The sequence below is a fragment of the Necator americanus genome, chromosome V (assembly GCF_031761385.1).
Source record: "Necator americanus strain Aroian chromosome V, whole genome shotgun sequence".
NCBI classification, from domain to species: Eukaryota; Metazoa; Nematoda; class Chromadorea; order Rhabditida; family Ancylostomatidae; genus Necator; species Necator americanus.
In genome coordinates, this window is record NC_087375.1 from 3,314,831 (window position 1) to 3,331,416 (window position 16,586).

General features: G+C 35.9%; 2 protein-coding genes across 3 annotated transcripts; both read left to right on the top strand.

The window, feature by feature from the left end:
* Positions 1-438: 438 nt before the first annotated feature.
* Positions 439-4,082, top strand: RB195_012803 (uncharacterized protein; the record flags this gene model as incomplete). The annotated part of the gene is made up of 3 exons (XM_064202351.1): positions 439-503; positions 3,842-3,941; positions 4,011-4,082. The coding sequence occupies 3 exons, from the start codon at positions 439-441 to the stop codon at positions 4,080-4,082; spliced, it is 237 nt and encodes a 78-aa protein (XP_064058232.1).
* On the top strand, positions 4,016-15,610 carry RB195_012804 (uncharacterized protein; the record flags this gene model as incomplete). 2 transcript variants are annotated; one of them, XM_064202352.1, is made up of 13 exons in its annotated part: positions 4,016-4,084; positions 8,841-8,931; positions 9,264-9,383; positions 10,869-10,997; positions 11,466-11,551; positions 11,717-11,873; positions 12,200-12,382; positions 12,616-12,710; positions 13,257-13,338; positions 13,416-13,531; positions 14,281-14,436; positions 14,561-14,726; positions 15,426-15,610. In XM_064202352.1, the coding sequence occupies 13 exons, from the start codon at positions 4,016-4,018 to the stop codon at positions 15,608-15,610; spliced, it is 1,635 nt and encodes a 544-aa protein (XP_064058233.1). The 2 variants fall into 2 exon arrangements, with proteins under 2 accessions (XP_064058233.1, XP_064058234.1); XM_064202353.1 differs by lacking the exon at positions 4,016-4,084.
* Between the last annotated feature and the right edge of the window lie 976 nt (positions 15,611-16,586).

Below are 16,586 nucleotides of genomic sequence, written 5' to 3' on the forward strand. Positions count from 1 at the left end.
CAAAGGATGTTGCTACAGCTTATTTTCGAGTCAATCCCCACCACTGAGAAACACAGACATTTTTATCCATTCTGATTTGTTCGGGATGAATTCTCAACGAATGAATACGGAGATTCTTACACCCAAGCACACCAGATAACTAATTCAACCTTCTGGGTGAAATCTGCTAGATCACAGGCGGGTTTAGCGCAGTCCATAAGAGGTCCGACTATAGCACGATCGATTGATGATTCGCAGCTATCTCAGTGCCAACGGAGCCTTTCATCCCTCCGAGGACGATAAATTGGTATCAGACTTGTCTAGGAGGATAAAAACACTGATTTGATCATCGGTTGACTGCTTCGTAAACCTCAAGTGAATCTGAATCAAAGTGAACGTGTTGGCGCATCCCAAGCGGATTGCTTCACGTCAAACACTTCACCATTTATTCTCCTAGAAATGGATAAGGAGAATGCAAGAAGAAAATCTCAGGTCGCTCGTGGAGAAACGTACAACACATCAACGTAGGTTCATAGAAAGAAAGAAAAATTGAAAATACTCCTCCATTCATTTAAAGGCATCATCCCACGGATCTGAGATGGTGCGGATTTCAGGTAGAGTATTCGTAAACGGGATCGTAGATTATGGAGAGGTGGGTGATTCCGTTCATTTCTCCCTAATTCCCGTAAAAAACGGCTCGTAAGATGCGGCGCGCGCACACGGCTGGCGCGCTCCAATCGAACTCATCGTGGAAAATAGCACGCCGGAACGCTCAAAGCCGTATCTTCCGGGCCGTATTTTACCGGGGGTGATGCCTTTAAGTGTCGTGTCACGCAAATACAATAAGAAACGAACGTAAATAAATGAAATGGAAGTGGAAAAAAACACAAATGAAATGGAGCAACAAAGAGAGAGAGAGAGAGAGAGAAGAGAGAGAGAGCCCGCTCTCTGGATGATCCACACGCCTCTTAGGACATCGAGTTTTCCAACTCTGCTCTACGCACAGCCCTCATTCGTACCGTACGACTAACCGCTTAGGATTTCTCAGAGAGGAGAAACGTGGTCACATAGTACGTGGTCAATTTCGATTTTTAATTACACCATGGGGGGGGGGACAATTATCTCGGACTCGGCCTTCTAATGTGTAGCCGCAGGTGATTTTTTCAAAAAGTATTTTAATGGTAGGCTTTAAGAGTTCTAATTATATCCAATCGATAGAGCTCACACACACGAATCTATTTATGTATAGATTTTATAATAGAGGTCAAATTGGGGTGCGCTATGGAAAAAAACAAAAAAGACGCGGATTTGCGCCTCCGTCTTCTCTCAAAGAATTAGCGATTCTACTGTACGACCCAATATTTCTAAAGTTACGTTTTGTACGTGCAAGAATTTCCTTACCATTCAATACAGATTTACATCGCGCCTACGCACGAAAGCTCAATAGCAATTTAGATCCGTTAATGGTCGTAATCTTCGCGGTTTTACATTGCTGCGAATGAGAATGGTTTCACCACCTCAAAACCGCTGATCGGTCAATGATTTCCTCAATCGTGTAATTTTCGTATACTGTATTTTACTGGGGGAATCGGATTGGACACGACTAACACACGACTTCGTAGAAAGTTTCGATTCCGTACATCAATTTATGACCTATCCAAGGTTTATGACCTACCGAATGTTTTGCACACACGGATTTCAACAAAGTACATAGACAGACATGAACTATTATTTATATATATTTATTTATATATTATATTTATATATATATTGTTCTTTGAATGGCGATAAATGGCGAGCTGAGAGTTTTACTGAGAAGCGAATATCAAAACGTAAAATATGATACGTGAAATATAAATGCAAATAAATATAAATGAACAAAGAAATAAAAATAAAATAAATAAGCATATCTAAAATGCGATTCATTATTTTTACGCGTCATCTAATTAGGGTCAAGATTTTGTTGTAGATGTTCTGATGATATTTAGAGCTTATCCTATAATATCTATCCAGAGAAAATAACAAATATTCACTTATTTATTTATTGAAAACACCTGCAGGTGAGCCATAAAACAAACAAAAAAACAAGATGGAACAGAGCTCACTAGAATTTCGCCTGAATTTTACACAATATATGTTTTTTTTTTTTGGAAGGGGACATTGCGATTTTCCGTAGGGAAGAACAGAATTAAGTGTTAGTAAATTCTGAACAAGTACGGCTGCGCTGAGTTCTGAATTCAAAAATAAAAATTTTGTTTCTTCCGCATTTTCTCTGTGATATAAAATCATGACGAAGTCTGGAGCACCTTCTCGGATTTCGTTTCACAAGGAAGAACAGTTGATATTATTATTAATGACCCTTCTTTGGGCTTAAAAAAATTTCCTGCTTTTGAGCTTTCAAATCCAATGCTTTTGATTTGAACTCAAATCCGAAATAATATGGAGAAAAAAGTGGACAAATTTAACGACTGCGTTCTCTTTATATCGCTGTAAATTAGAAATGTTGAAAGTTTTACTGAATGAAACACTACTTTTTAATGACTCTTGCTTTTTAACTTATATTAATGAGAGCTTCAATACCATTAAAATGAAGAAAGACATCCAACATGAGATTAGACAAACAATAAAATACTTAGCAGAACTGTGGATATATTCACTATTTCACAGAATAATGTTTAAAAATCAGGAAAGATAGATATGGGATAAGTTTAGGGGAATAATCTTGCGGCGGGTGTAGACGGGGTAAGAGGATCCGCTGTGACTACACGATCGATCAGTGGTGGTCGAAATCCTCGTAGTCCCAGCCGAACCATTCACTCTTCCAGGATCGATGAAATGGTTTGGGAGGAAAAATACTAATAATATAATAATGATAATAATAATATGGGAGGAAAAATAATAATAATATAAATATACACTGACTTAACAGGTCGGGTAGCCCTTGAAATTAATCGTATGGGTTAGAGTTGTAGTTGCAGTTGTTCGTAAATCTCGAACAATTCTGAATTGAGGTGAAGGTGGTGCATCCCAAGTGGATTGATTAATGACACTTAATTCCTTTAATTTTTTAAATCTTTTCTTTTCACCTTTTCTTTCTTTTAATTCTCTAGCGCCTCTTCGTATTATTTGGCTTTATTGTCTCAAAATCGCGTAGAAAGACTCTAGCGTTCTCTCTCTCAGGATCTTCCAAGCTGTGAAGGGATCTAACATTTCCAAGTCTATTAGAAACTTAGCTGAAAGGAAAATAATCGCCAGAATTGACCGTCATCTCAGCAAGGTAACTCGTAATGTGTTTCCTTGATCTACCTATAGCAACGCTGATGCTCTACAATCACTAAGATAGATATTTTTAGCCGAACATACATCATGGATGCGGCAAACAAGTCTTGAGAATCTATTCCTGAATTTTTTAGTCGGATTCCACAGCACTCACACTTTTTACAATCAATATTCTTGCTCTAATTTTAATATCTTGTGTCCATCTAACTTTGCTTTAGTTGTAGTTCTATTTCTCTGTGTTATAGCATCAGTATAGCGCATCAAATCGTTGTTGAATTCCTTTTATTATCAGTTTGAGTGAAACGTTTTTTTTCTTACATCTTAGTTGATCTGGTTGTTTCATTGCTCGTAGCTCATTTCATTTTAGCTCATTTCCTCACATATGTATTTTATGTGCTACGATGCTCCTAGTTCACGCAGCGAAAGAGCTCTGTGCTATCACAAAGGAACTCTGCTTCTCAAAGATCGCTGTCAACCTCGTTTATAAAAGCGTGGATTTTTTTTTTGTCTGGAGAAAAGAATTTTCTGCGCAACAAAGAAAATTCTAATTCTATTTTTGGATCGCGTGATTATAAAGTATCAGGTGGTTATTGGTGAGGCATCCAGAGAAACAATATCGACATCAAGATCACGATCTAGACGAATCACCGGCACCGGCGCACCAATTCGACGCTGTTTTATCGGTCTCGTCCTTTTTCGATTTTCAAGACCGTTTCTATTCTATATCCTGCACATTTTGTGGTTATTTTCAGCAACCATGGCTCGGAAAGAGAAACCTTCGGAGGAAAGTTGCGAAGCTGCTTGGAAACGTGGATGTTCAATGAAGGTGTCATAGAGTACACATAAAAAAGTGGAAGAAGGAAACATCCAAGCTTTGGACTGGCGGCAAAGTGGATCACGTTACGTTTTGAGGATGTTTGCAGATTTTTCTTTAAGGATTAGATAAAATTTCAATGGTTCAAATTTGAAATAAAACTGTTGTGCATTGTTTTTGGTCTCGTGTACTGGATCCGCCCGGGATATCACTGAACGACCGAACCCTGGATTTTATAGTCATCCACAACTTTGACAAGAGCTCAATAAAAGAAGGAGATGTTGATTATTTGGATGTTGGCTTTGCGTTGTAGGATACTAGCGATGTTATTCGTTGAATAAAAGAATAAAACTTAGAAGACAGTTGAAAATTGTTTAAAAAATCTTGAGTAGTTTTTTTTGAAAAATTTAGGGAATTATTTTTGAAAAATTTAATGAAAAATTTAGAGAAATATTTTTGAAAAATTTTAAAGAAGAAGCGCTTTTATGTACCACTGAATAGGATATTTTCCTGTCACGTCTCTGAAGTCGAACTTATTCAGATGCAATCCTTACTGAGTCCAATACTCTTGCTGAAGAGAGTTACGATAGTTACGGGGATCCGCGTGTTTTTCGACCTCTGTCGAAGAATTAGTGATTTTACTATAGTATTCTGGTTCAGGATATAATACTATAACTCTTATTTCTGTTTTTCCCGGCAAAAATTCGCAGTGTCTCCTTCAAAAAAAGCTTATTTGTAATTTAATTCCTAAAATTTTTGTATTCTGAATAAATATTATAGGTAAGCCCTGAGCATCATAGGAAGATCTAGAACAAAATCTAAACAATAATTAGATTGCGCATAAAAATAATCAATTATCACATCTCATATACACTCATTTACTTTATTTTTGTTTTTATATCAATTTATTTTTACTTTTATTTAAGGGCAAGTGTAGCGCAGTTGGTAGGAGGTTCCGCTCTCTCGTACACGATCTATCGGAGGTTCGAATCCGCCCCAGTGCTCACCGAGCCTTTCATCCCCCTGGGTCGATAAATTGCTCCAAGACTCGTCTGGGAGGATAAAATGTTATAAATAAAAATAATGGATAAAAACAAAATAATAAAAGATAAAACGTTGACGTGAGGGGAAAAAGGATGTGCAGGATCCAAAGCGGATTGATTAACGCCAGACACTTCAGCTACTTTTACTTTATTTATTTTTATTTATATTTCACGTAACATATTTTACACTTTTGATACCCAGCTATCAGTAAACGCCTCGCCTCACCTTTGATCATCATCCGGCGAACAAAAAGTGTATTATAGTTGGCTATAAATTTCCTTTGTCCGACGCACTCGTGGCGCTTCATTGAAATTCGCGTGTGCACAACATTCGACGGCCTTCGACAGGTCATAAACTGAGACATCGACACATGTTGTTCTTCGCAAAGTTGCGATTTTCTTCTCCAAAGAACTGTTAGCGACTGTCGCAAAAACGATATTTCTTTGCGGCGAGGCAGAACATCGCTGGCGAAATACAACTATACGAAAAACTAGTGTTGAGAAAATCAACAGAAAATCACTGACCGATCAGTGCTTTCGTGGTTGGAATCGTTTAGTCGCAATGTAAAACTATAAATTTTGTGAATATTAGCGAATTTGAACTGTAATTAAGTTTTTGCACACAAATGCAAAGTAGCCTTAGCGTAAAAATTTCCCCCTTTGGGGTGGGGGAGACGGGGAAATATTCTAATTCCAAAATTTGTAGTGTTATTTCGAGTTGTACGATTTTTTGTGATCACTGCTAATTGTCTAACTGGAACTGTTGTTTGGCTAAGCGTGTTAGAAATAGTAACGGTACTTCTGTCGTTGAGCTACCGTAATCGTCGGGATCTTTTTTGCGAAACATGATTCTCAGCACTAAACGAGGTCTGGACGTAGGGAAAAAAAAACGTGGACGTGAGGGGAAAAATGGCTAAACCATAAAGAAATAATTAAGTCGAAGTTAAAAATTGTTAGTTGTATATAAAAAATTGATAGAAAATCAAAATAAATTTTATTAAATCACTAAAAATTTGAAAAAAACGAGATGTTCTTTAAAAAATCCTGGTTCTTGCTAAAAAAAAATAGTGGTAATGGTGTAAATCATTGATAGCATGATCACGCAGTATTCCTCCCTTAGTAATCCTGAGGGAAAGCGTGAAGCTGCCTTGATGGATCCCGTGCCCCCAACGATGCAACTTATTACAGGTAGTGGAACAATGGCAGTTCATAACACTGCAAAAATTGGGCGGGTTACTTGCTCCTTGTTACAAGAATCATATTGGTTGGACGACGACGACTGAGTTGTTCAGGTTTAATCGCGTAATATGATGTATCGTTGGGTGGACGAGATCACACTATGCGATTTCTCGCGTATTTTTCTTTTTTAGTGAGGGTTTTTTGAGCATCACGATCATAATCCTGAACTACACCTCTACATATGTATTAATCTCTATCTATTAATAGAGAGATCTCAACGAGATGTACATCAAACTTCTCGCCTAGGAGAACAAATTGAGTTTAGAATAATTTTAGTTAGTCTTTTTTCAGTTAGAATCAGTGGCATGAATCAAAAGAGACAAGTATTTCCTATCAAGAAGCCATTAGTTACTAAGAAGATCGGCCATACATCAACTTAGCTTCAAAACGAATGATCTCTTTTAAAAAGGAGAATTTCAAACTTCTTCTTTCTTTTGTTTCGCGTTACAAAATTTTTGCTACAACCTCGTGGAACAATTAAAACAGGCTTTTTCTGTTGACAACACCTTCATAAAATTTGCAATACTCTTCTATTTTACCCTTTTATTTTTATAAATAAGCGTTTCCGCTTTTTTTGTGACCAGTAAAAGTCCTGAATAATCCTCCTAAGGCAACTAATATTTTTATTCTTATATTTTTACGTTTTTTTAAACATTTTCTTACATTTTTATTTTTTTTTACATTTCTTTACATTTTTATTCTTTTTTTTAACATTTTTTTTGCATCATGAACATCTGAACGTTTTATTTAAGAAGTTCAATTTCGAGTAAACTCAAAGTGGATTTCGAACGCCTGAGGGATAGAGGAAAATTCTCCTCTAATTGGTATATTAATGAGAGATTTGTAAACGTTTAGCCCCGAAAACCCAAAGTGCGTAACATAATTCCACTAGGATTACGCGTGCAAAAAAATCGATCTCCCAACAAACTGGTCCTACCTTCCGCTATAGTAGATAACGTTTCAAAAATCATCATCAGCTGAAGTTCACATCGTATGACGTCATATGTGATCGAAAAGCACCACATCTCTCCCATATGGACTATGGAGTCGTAAAAAGTGCAAAAGAAATGAAAACTATGAAAATTTTATTTTAATTTTTTTTTGTAAATTTTTTATTATTCATAATTAACTAAAAAAATGAAATTATAATCAAAATAAATTATGCAATTATTTTAAAAAATTTGCAAAAGTGTAAAATTTTTTATTTTATTTATCAAATTCTATTATTTATTATTGTTATTTATTATTATTATTATATATTATACTTATTATTATTTATTAAATAATTTTTTTATAATTTATAATCAATTAATAAAATTATTATCAAAATAAATAATAAGTCCAATAAACAGTATAATTATCTTATAAAGTTATTTATTTATTTTATCAATTATTTAGTTAATTAATTGATATTTATTTTACTTATTCAATAATTGACATTTGTTTGCTTTATTATTAGTTAAATTTGTTTTTTTACAATTTATAATTTTAATTTTTTTATAATTAAATATGAAGAAAGCGAAGAGTTCAAAATGCAAAGGATTAAGGGCAGTTGAGTCGATGGGCAATTATTTCCTTATTTCGTCTTATTTTATTTACTATTATTATTGTTTTATTTTATTTTATTATCTTCTTATAGTTTAATTTAATTTTATTTTGTTATTTTATTATATTTTGTCTTCTGATTTTTCTACTACTTTGACATATTACTATTATTATTAATAACAACTTGAGAAGGTCATTAAAATAAAAATAAAAATAGTGAAAAAAATCAAAAGGATCGCGAAAAGTTCTCAATGAGGACATAAAGGGGTAAAAGGGTCATGTGACTTTGTGGAATGTCTTTTAAAACAAAGAACAAAATGAGTCATTTCCGGCCAGGCAGCGATGACGGTTATTGCCGCTTCCATTCATTCCCGTTGCCCGACTAAAATAGTGTTTACTATCTAAATTTACTGAGTTATGCGTTTGTGGTCGTGACCGGTCGACCGCCACCACCATATTCGTGAAACGATCCGCTACGGTCGTCGTCTGTCGCTTGGCGCTGACCCGCCTACACACTCACCTCAAACCAGCTATAAAAGGCTTTTCGTATGTGTTTGGTAAAAATCCGCCACCCTATAACCTCGAATAACGAGGAATTTGTCCTAGAAAAGAAAAAGAATTTATTTCCTAGTTTCGTTCCCTTATAAATTTCTCGGTCGTGGCGTCTGCGTGTTTTGCGTTTTTGTATTCAAATCCCCTTCTCCCTTCGAAATGTTCCGTGTTCTGTTGTTCATTTCGTTCCTCGTCACATATTCGTATTTTATTTTTCTGTTTCTTTTTCTCTTGTATTTCCGATCGCCAATCTCAAACATTTAGATACAGCTCAATTAAAAATTCTAGCATTTCTCATAGGAAGAACTTTTGTTGAAGGACAAATTTTTCATTTTTTGACAGGATTTTTTTTGAATCTGCTAATTTCGTAGTAATTTAATGTGTTTCAGATGCTTGACGTACTCTACGATCCGGCATGGACTTCACAGTTCTACTGGCTACTTATCGTAGCCTTTGTGTTCGCCTTCTCCGTTTCCTTTGGTAATTTTTTTTCAACAAATACATCAAGAACTGATTCTGATTTTTGATAAAAGATTCCATAAATTTTCTTAGGTAATTCTAGGTAGTTTTTTTTGAATAAGATAATTTTGTAAATTTTCTTCTTTTTCTTAAGACAACCAGAATGGGTATTGTCATATTTTTAGCGCCTTTTCTTTAGAATTAACACTAAACAATAAGTAAAAAAACAAAACTGATGTGTTTAGTGATTTTTGCAGTAGCAATTAAAAGAAAAAAAGAAAAAAGAAGAAAAGAAAGAAAAACTGCAAAATTTAATAACACCAACTAACAAAGTATATTTCAAATATTTCAAGGAATGGGAGCAAATGATTCGTGCAACGATTGGGGTCCTGCCGTAGGCGCTGGTACAGTGAAATTATGGCAAGCGTACATCCTTTGCGGTATCTTCAACACCATCGGAGCCATTCTCTTAGGTATGTGATGATACTTATGCCAAAAAAAAATAAAATAATAAAATTAAAAAGGCAAGAAAAATTAATTCTATGTTGTAACACAAACAAATGCAGACATAATTACAAATGCCAATCAGTTAAAAAGTAGAAAAGAAATAGTAGTAAGCAGAAGAGTAAGAAAGTAATTAAGGGAAGTAGTTAAAGAAGGTTGGAAAAATTTTACGTGCCGGGACACACGTTTACCATAAACACAAAACTAAATTCTTGAAGTATGTTTGAAACTAAAAATCAAAAAACAAACATCAAAACAACATTGAAACATTTCCCTTTTCGAAAGATATTTTCAAAATTTAATTTTCCATTTCTTCCAAGTTTCCCACTTCCAAGGATTTCAACGGTTTATGACCGCATCGAAAATCCATTGGAAACAGATTTTGCGACAGTAGTAAGTTAGTAGCAGCGTTTCAATGAATGCTCTCCTTGTATGCAATGAAATAAAAGCTTGAAAGATAAATTTCCATGTTTTCCTATTCGTAACATGCTGATTGACTCACAATTCGAACTTGTATGACCGGTCAGTTGGTGAGAATAACAAACAGCACACAAAACAATGCTGTTGTAGACAACTTCCACTCAATGTTATTACAATTACTGGTAGATTGTAGTTTTACGGTTCATTAACTGTTTTTTTTTACTCGGAAGTGCTAATATTTGTTTATTTATTTATTCGAAAACACCCATAGGTGGGTGTGCCATAAAACAGAAACAAAAAGGAACAAAGCTCACTAGAATTTTGTTAGATTTAGAAGTTTTAAGGTGTTACACGGTAAGGATGGGACATTCTGGGACCTTAAGTGATGTGCTAGCACATTCCTGAAGATTTACCTATGCCATTTCGCCAATCTAAGGATTCGCCAAACTTCCACCATTCGCGTGGTTCCGCTGTGAAGCAAAAAGGGGAACCTCCTGACCGGTCAATTCTAGTTGTTGTTTGAACTACGGCCTTCACCGTATTCGTCCTTCATACATCCAATAAATCCAGTAATCGTTTCCAATTGGTAATGGTTGTAATTCGAAAACAAACAAATAAACAAATAAACAAAAACTTCATGTTAATTAATAATAACTGATTGAAGAAAGCTGTAAACGCCGTTTTTAGTACTACTCTTCTCCTAGTTTTCTATTTGGAAGAAGAATTAATTGGGATTTTGAGGATTTTTGAGAATGATCTTTATTTTTTAGAAGGCATTGGTGAAAAAAAAATGGAAACGAACAGGAAAAAGAAAATTAAGAAGGGCTTTCCCGTTTTGATACAAAGCTCTTCTTTTGAATAGGGTCTCTGAGTTGAAATTTTCTGTTCGTTTCCGTTCTTTTCACTAATTCTTTGCGAAAAACAAGGATTCCAAGGGTCCCAAATATTTCTATAAACTCTTTTTCTACGTAATCGCTCACTCTGAGAATTCCATTCTCCTGAATTCGTCCGGTTAAATGATCAGTTGTCTTTAGGATACAAAGTTACCGAAACTCTTCGGTCCGGTATCGTCGAGGTGGAAGTTTTCGACGTCTACTCCGCCTTTAACCATACTACCGGGAAATATGAAGTGGTTCCGCATTGTGATGGTGCAGTCGCTACAGGTTGGTTGTCGGGCAGTGAAAATAAAGTAGATACCCGCCGATAAATTATTTTTCCCTATTTTTCCATAAGTTCCATGAGTTGAGTTTTTTTCCATGACCAGAGTTTGCGCATTTTTTGGAAAGTTTTCAAAATAAACACCACTTTTTTAATTGTAGTATGGACTGTTGCGCCCAAAATTTAACCCCCCACTTTTTCCATTATTTTGAAATCATGAAAAATCTAGCTTCAAGTGCCAATAAAAATGAATAAAAATAATGATAATGAATAATAATAAAATGAATAATGAAAGAAAAAGCTTCGGCCTATGTAAGTGCGTATACAACTAATTTTCGTGTTTTTTTTAATGGAATTTTCCATGTTTTTTTCCATATTTTTTTTTTATTGTCCATGGTTTTTTTTCCCTGGAGCATCGAAAAGGTCATTTTTCCCATTAATTTGATGCAATTCTACACATTCACATACTTTAGGTGGATTCGCTCCTCCGTCACTTTTAAATGGAACAGCCGAAGTGGAATGTGCTAAGTATACTGCGGCCGAGTTCATGATTGGGCAGGTAACGGACATTTTTTTGACCTATTGGGCAATTTTTTTCCCAAATTTATAGGATTTTTCCAATAGAAAGCGTATAGCCATGCTTAGTGCTTTAAGATTTAAGGTTTTAGGCTTTTGGTCACCTGTTGCTTTAAGAAAAATACTTTAAAAAACTACTAATTCTCAGACTGGAGCAATGGCCGGTGTTGCTGCGTTCATGATTGTCTCATCGGTGTACAAAATCCCCGTCTCAGCCACTCATGCGATAGTTGGCGCTTCACTAGCCTCTTCACTGTACTTACGGGGTAACGTTGGAATAAAATGGTCTGAGATTGGTGGGATCGGTGAGTGGTGTTCTATGTTAAATTATTCTAATAATTTAAATAATACGATAATTATGAAAATAACTATAATTAATATCATAATAATAGTAATTAATGAGGAATAATTTCATTTATTCTAAAATTCAAATACGCCAATAATGTACGAGAAAAGGGAGGAAAAAAGTAACATACTTTATCTGAATCAGAAAATTCTACAAAAATCATAATGTCTTATAAAAGAATGAACTATAAAATTATTTAAAATTATTAATTAATTAATTAATTATAATTAAAAGATTATAAAAGAATCATAATGTGAAAGAATGGACTAAAAAAAGAAATTTCAGTGATGTCCTGGTTCATTTCTCCCCTCATTGCCGGTTTCTTCGCCTCACTCTTCTATCTAATCATCAAGTACTCGGTTCTACTCCGGAAAGACACGTTCAAATGGGCTTTGATTATGTGCCCTGTGTTTATGTGCTTCACCATAACCGTCAATCTTTTCGCTTGCATCTTTGATGGATCAAAATGTAAGTTTTTCATTCGAAGAAGAAAAAAAAAACATAAACTCATGGATAACTACAACACCGCTGCTAACTTCTGTACGAAAATCCGTCTCCAACAAATTAATCGGTCGCAAATTGTCGTTTGTCCCTCGGGGGTGGGGAAGAGAAAATTTTCAAAATACCATTTTTAAATTTTTCGGACAAGAAAATGGTAGCGGTACGGTGCTGAGCGCTACTCAGCTATTTTTAAATTTCAGATCTTGGATTCGATCGTCTTTCATGGTGGCAAGCAGGTCTGATTTCCCTGGCTACTGGTCTCGTTGCTATGTTCCTTCTATCTTGTCCACTAAAGGTACAAATTACGTTTTTGAGTAATTTATACGTAATTTCTCAAAATTTTCCACCTAAGACTGGAAGAATTTTTTGTATTATGTTTTAAAAGAAATTGAAACCACATAAATCTCAGTGTAAAAATCAAAATATGCCATCCAAACGTTTTCGTGCTTTGAAATCTCGGGATAGTTCTGTCTATTTTTTTTTACTAGTGGGTCCACGCGAGACTTTTCGGATAGAACTGTTATTATTCTGAAGTTTTGGCTTTTTTTTTTAAAAGTGTTTTTGGTTAGTTTATGGTTAGGTTATTGGGGAAGTTTCTCTAAATGGGACCTTTATATGCCTAGTGTATCGACTTTTTCTGAATGTTTTTTTTAGTTCATGGTTTGGGGTTTTAAAAAAGTCTCCTTTTTTTCTTTTTTTTACTCCTCTCAAAAGCACAAAAAAAAAACCAGCAAAAATGTCAGACTAATAAAAGTTCTATCTAAAAAAGAACCTCGTATCCACACTAATAGAAAAGTAACGTGCCATTCTTTCCGGAAGGAGATAAAATCCTAACTTTAAGAGTTGGCTCAGCAACCGAGCACATCGCCTATACGATGAGGAGCAAGCAAAGGCTCAAAAGAAGTTGGAACAAGGGAAATGTAGTGAGTAATCATTGGATTCATCTATCAAAATCACTCCGAGAAAGCTTGGATTTATCCTCAATCTTCGCAAATTCCAGAAGTAAGCAAAATTACTGACATGCGAACTCCTACAACTGATATGGAGAAACTTCGTGACCTACCTTGGTACAAATACCTCTACACCGCCGTTCCCGAAGAAAGGCTTACCACTAAAGTAAGTTTATAACAAGAATTTTTTTAAAGGATTTTTGATGTTACAAAAATATCATGAGGGCGAGACAATATGTAAGATTTATTATAGAATAGAATTGTAAGAGTTCACGAGCAGGAATATAATAAATACCGTAACATAAGACCTACAGTATACAAATTTAAAATAAATCTAGTGTTATACATATCCATAGTGTACATAGAAGGATACAAAATAATAATGAATAAAATAATAATAATAAAAAATAATGTGTACAAATAGTAACTAATGATGTGTAACAAAATGTAGTTTATTTTTTTAGCTCTTTGACAATCTCGCTTTCTACTAATCATTCCATCTACAGCCGATCATAAAATTATGTAATAGATTTGCCAATAATTGTACAGTTGCGTAGAAACGGTAGCTGAATTTCGGTGCAGTTACGCAAGCGGCTGCGTAAGCGCTAGCTCGACCGCGTCGCATCTAGCGCAGTCGCTTGCGCACCTGCAGCGGGTTTCATGTCTTTTTGACCCGACTTTATACGTATATAATCTATCGCCCCTATCCTCACTGTAAAACAGTCAGTTCCCTGAAATAAGGATAAAAAGAATCTTTTTGAAAGAAACCCAGTATGATCCAAAGCAAAGCTGCAGCGTCACTTTTTTACCTTTTCTGTTTTTAACCAGGAAGATGCCCCAATTACGTGCTTCAATAGCTCATTTAAGTGTTTTGATCTACTTATTAGTGGTGAATATGGGACCCTGACGTTTCAGGTCTTCAACGCGCTCCAAATTGTCTCCTCTTCCTTACTCTCTTTCTCCCATGGCGCCAATGACACTGCTAACACTGTTGGGCCACTCCTAGCTGTATGGATGACCTACCAGACAGGTTACGCATTCGGAGCAGCTGAGACCCGCGATGATTCTCAGGTGGGTCCAAGAATTGTTTATTGTTTATTTATGTGTCTGTTCTGGTCGCTCATTAGAACTTATTCTAAAGTAAAGAATAAACGAAATTTCCTGAATTTGTGTACAAAAATATCCAGAGTTTCAGGTGTTACTCGCTTTTGGTGCAGTAGCTATGATTGTTGGTTTCCTAGCCCTCGGTCATCGTACAATCAAGCTCATCGCCAAAGAGATTACTGTCGATATGAGCCCTGTGTCAGGATTTGCTATCGAGCTCGGCACCGCATTCACTGTGTTGGTTTGCGTGAAAATTGGTGAGTATTCTGGATTTTTATCTACTCCTGGATCGTGTAACACGTCGCTGTGATTGCGTGATTATTCATAAAAACAACATGAACCATTCTTAAGGTGACACATTTTTCTCTAGCACTGGTTAACGCAAATGGTGCACAACAATTTTCAATCTGTGTTTATATGACACCGAAAAAAAAAAGATAGTTAAAGGCAGCACATCACAGAGCTGAGAAACCTACGGGAAAATATACGGTTCTGAGTGTAGATTACAAATATGAGCATGGCTCTTTTCATTTCCCGCTAATTGTCCTGAAAAGCTGCGTGGGAAACGACGTTTGTTCCTACGAGGTACGTGAAAACGCGCCACCTTTGCGCACGTGCCGCACCCACGAGCGAGCGCAGAGAAGATCGATGAGGGTTCATCGGCAGCCTATTATTAAATAATACCAATGATTAGGCTGCTGAGTGGACCGGAGCCTGTGCTGGTGGGCGCGTTCTTACGTGCATCGTAGGAAGCAACGCCGTTCCCACGCCCTTTTCGGGCAAAATCAGGGGAAATTGAGTAGGGTCAGGTCCATGTCCATGATCTACGCCTTGAACTCCATATTTTCCCGGAAGTTAACTTAACCCTAACTACAGTTCCGTGATGCGCTGCTTTTGAAGGGAATTGCTTTTTGTTTCTCTGATAATGTATTTTTTTGATGAATCATCATTTTAAGGGGTCCCAATATCTTCAACACATTGTGCCGTAGGTGCTGTATTATTCGTTGGAATGACGAAATCCACCACCGAAGGCGTATCGTTCAAGACGTTCAGAAAAATCTGTATTGTATGGCTTTTATGTTTTCCAATTGCTGCAATTATATCACTTCTTGTCACGATGGTATTAGTTCGATTTGTTTGATCCGGGCATAGGCGCCTCTACGTCTCCACTCCACTATGTACGTCTGTCAAAGAAGTTACTGAGCAGCAGTTACTACAAAGTTATATTGTTGGAATTGTATATTTAGATGGAATTGTTTACTCATATTGAAATGTGATTATTTTTTTACAAACACAAAACGGTGAAGTACCGGTGTTCATTCTTTAACCTCATGAACTCGATTTTTCTATTAACTTGGCATTATTTTGAGCCTTACATCCATCCATTGTGCTGTATGACACTTTATGTATCAAATTTCTGAACGGGTTTTTATGTTCAAGATATAAATTGGTTTATAACAACAAGTTTACCACAGGTGACCACATTCTGTTTTGATATTCTTAACGTTTCGACTTTTAAAAAAACACACAAAATAAAAAAAAATCTAAATAAAAGGAGGGGCGAGTGTGGCGCAGTCGGTTAGAGGTCCGTTGTAGCCACACGGTCGAGGGTTCGAAACCGCCCTAGTGCAAACCAAGCCTTTCATCCTCCCGGGGTCGATAAATTGGTACCAGACTTGTCTGAGAGGATAAAAACACTGACTTGATGATCGGCTGGCCCCCGCAAGTCATTGTATAGGCCAACACGCGTTCCAAAACCTCAACGATTACGAATTCCAGTAAAACATGACGTTGGCGCATCCCAACTGGATTGATACGCCAGTGATTTTATCCTTTTTTTTTTATCGTAAATAAAAGGAATGGAAAATGGAAAAAAGCGGGCAAGATAAAAAAATGAGAGAAAATAGAAAAATCTAAAAAAGGGGTAACCTGTAAACAAAATTATAAAGTAACTTTACACGATTTTTTTAAAAATTAAGTACCTTTAAATAAGACCGAAGGGCGCACAGGACGTTTATTCTCTTGTTGTGGAGTTTTCACCTGTGTCCCATGTAGTGATAAACAACTTTACGACCTTCGTATGAGTCCCATGCGTTGATAGGAACGAGTGAATCCTT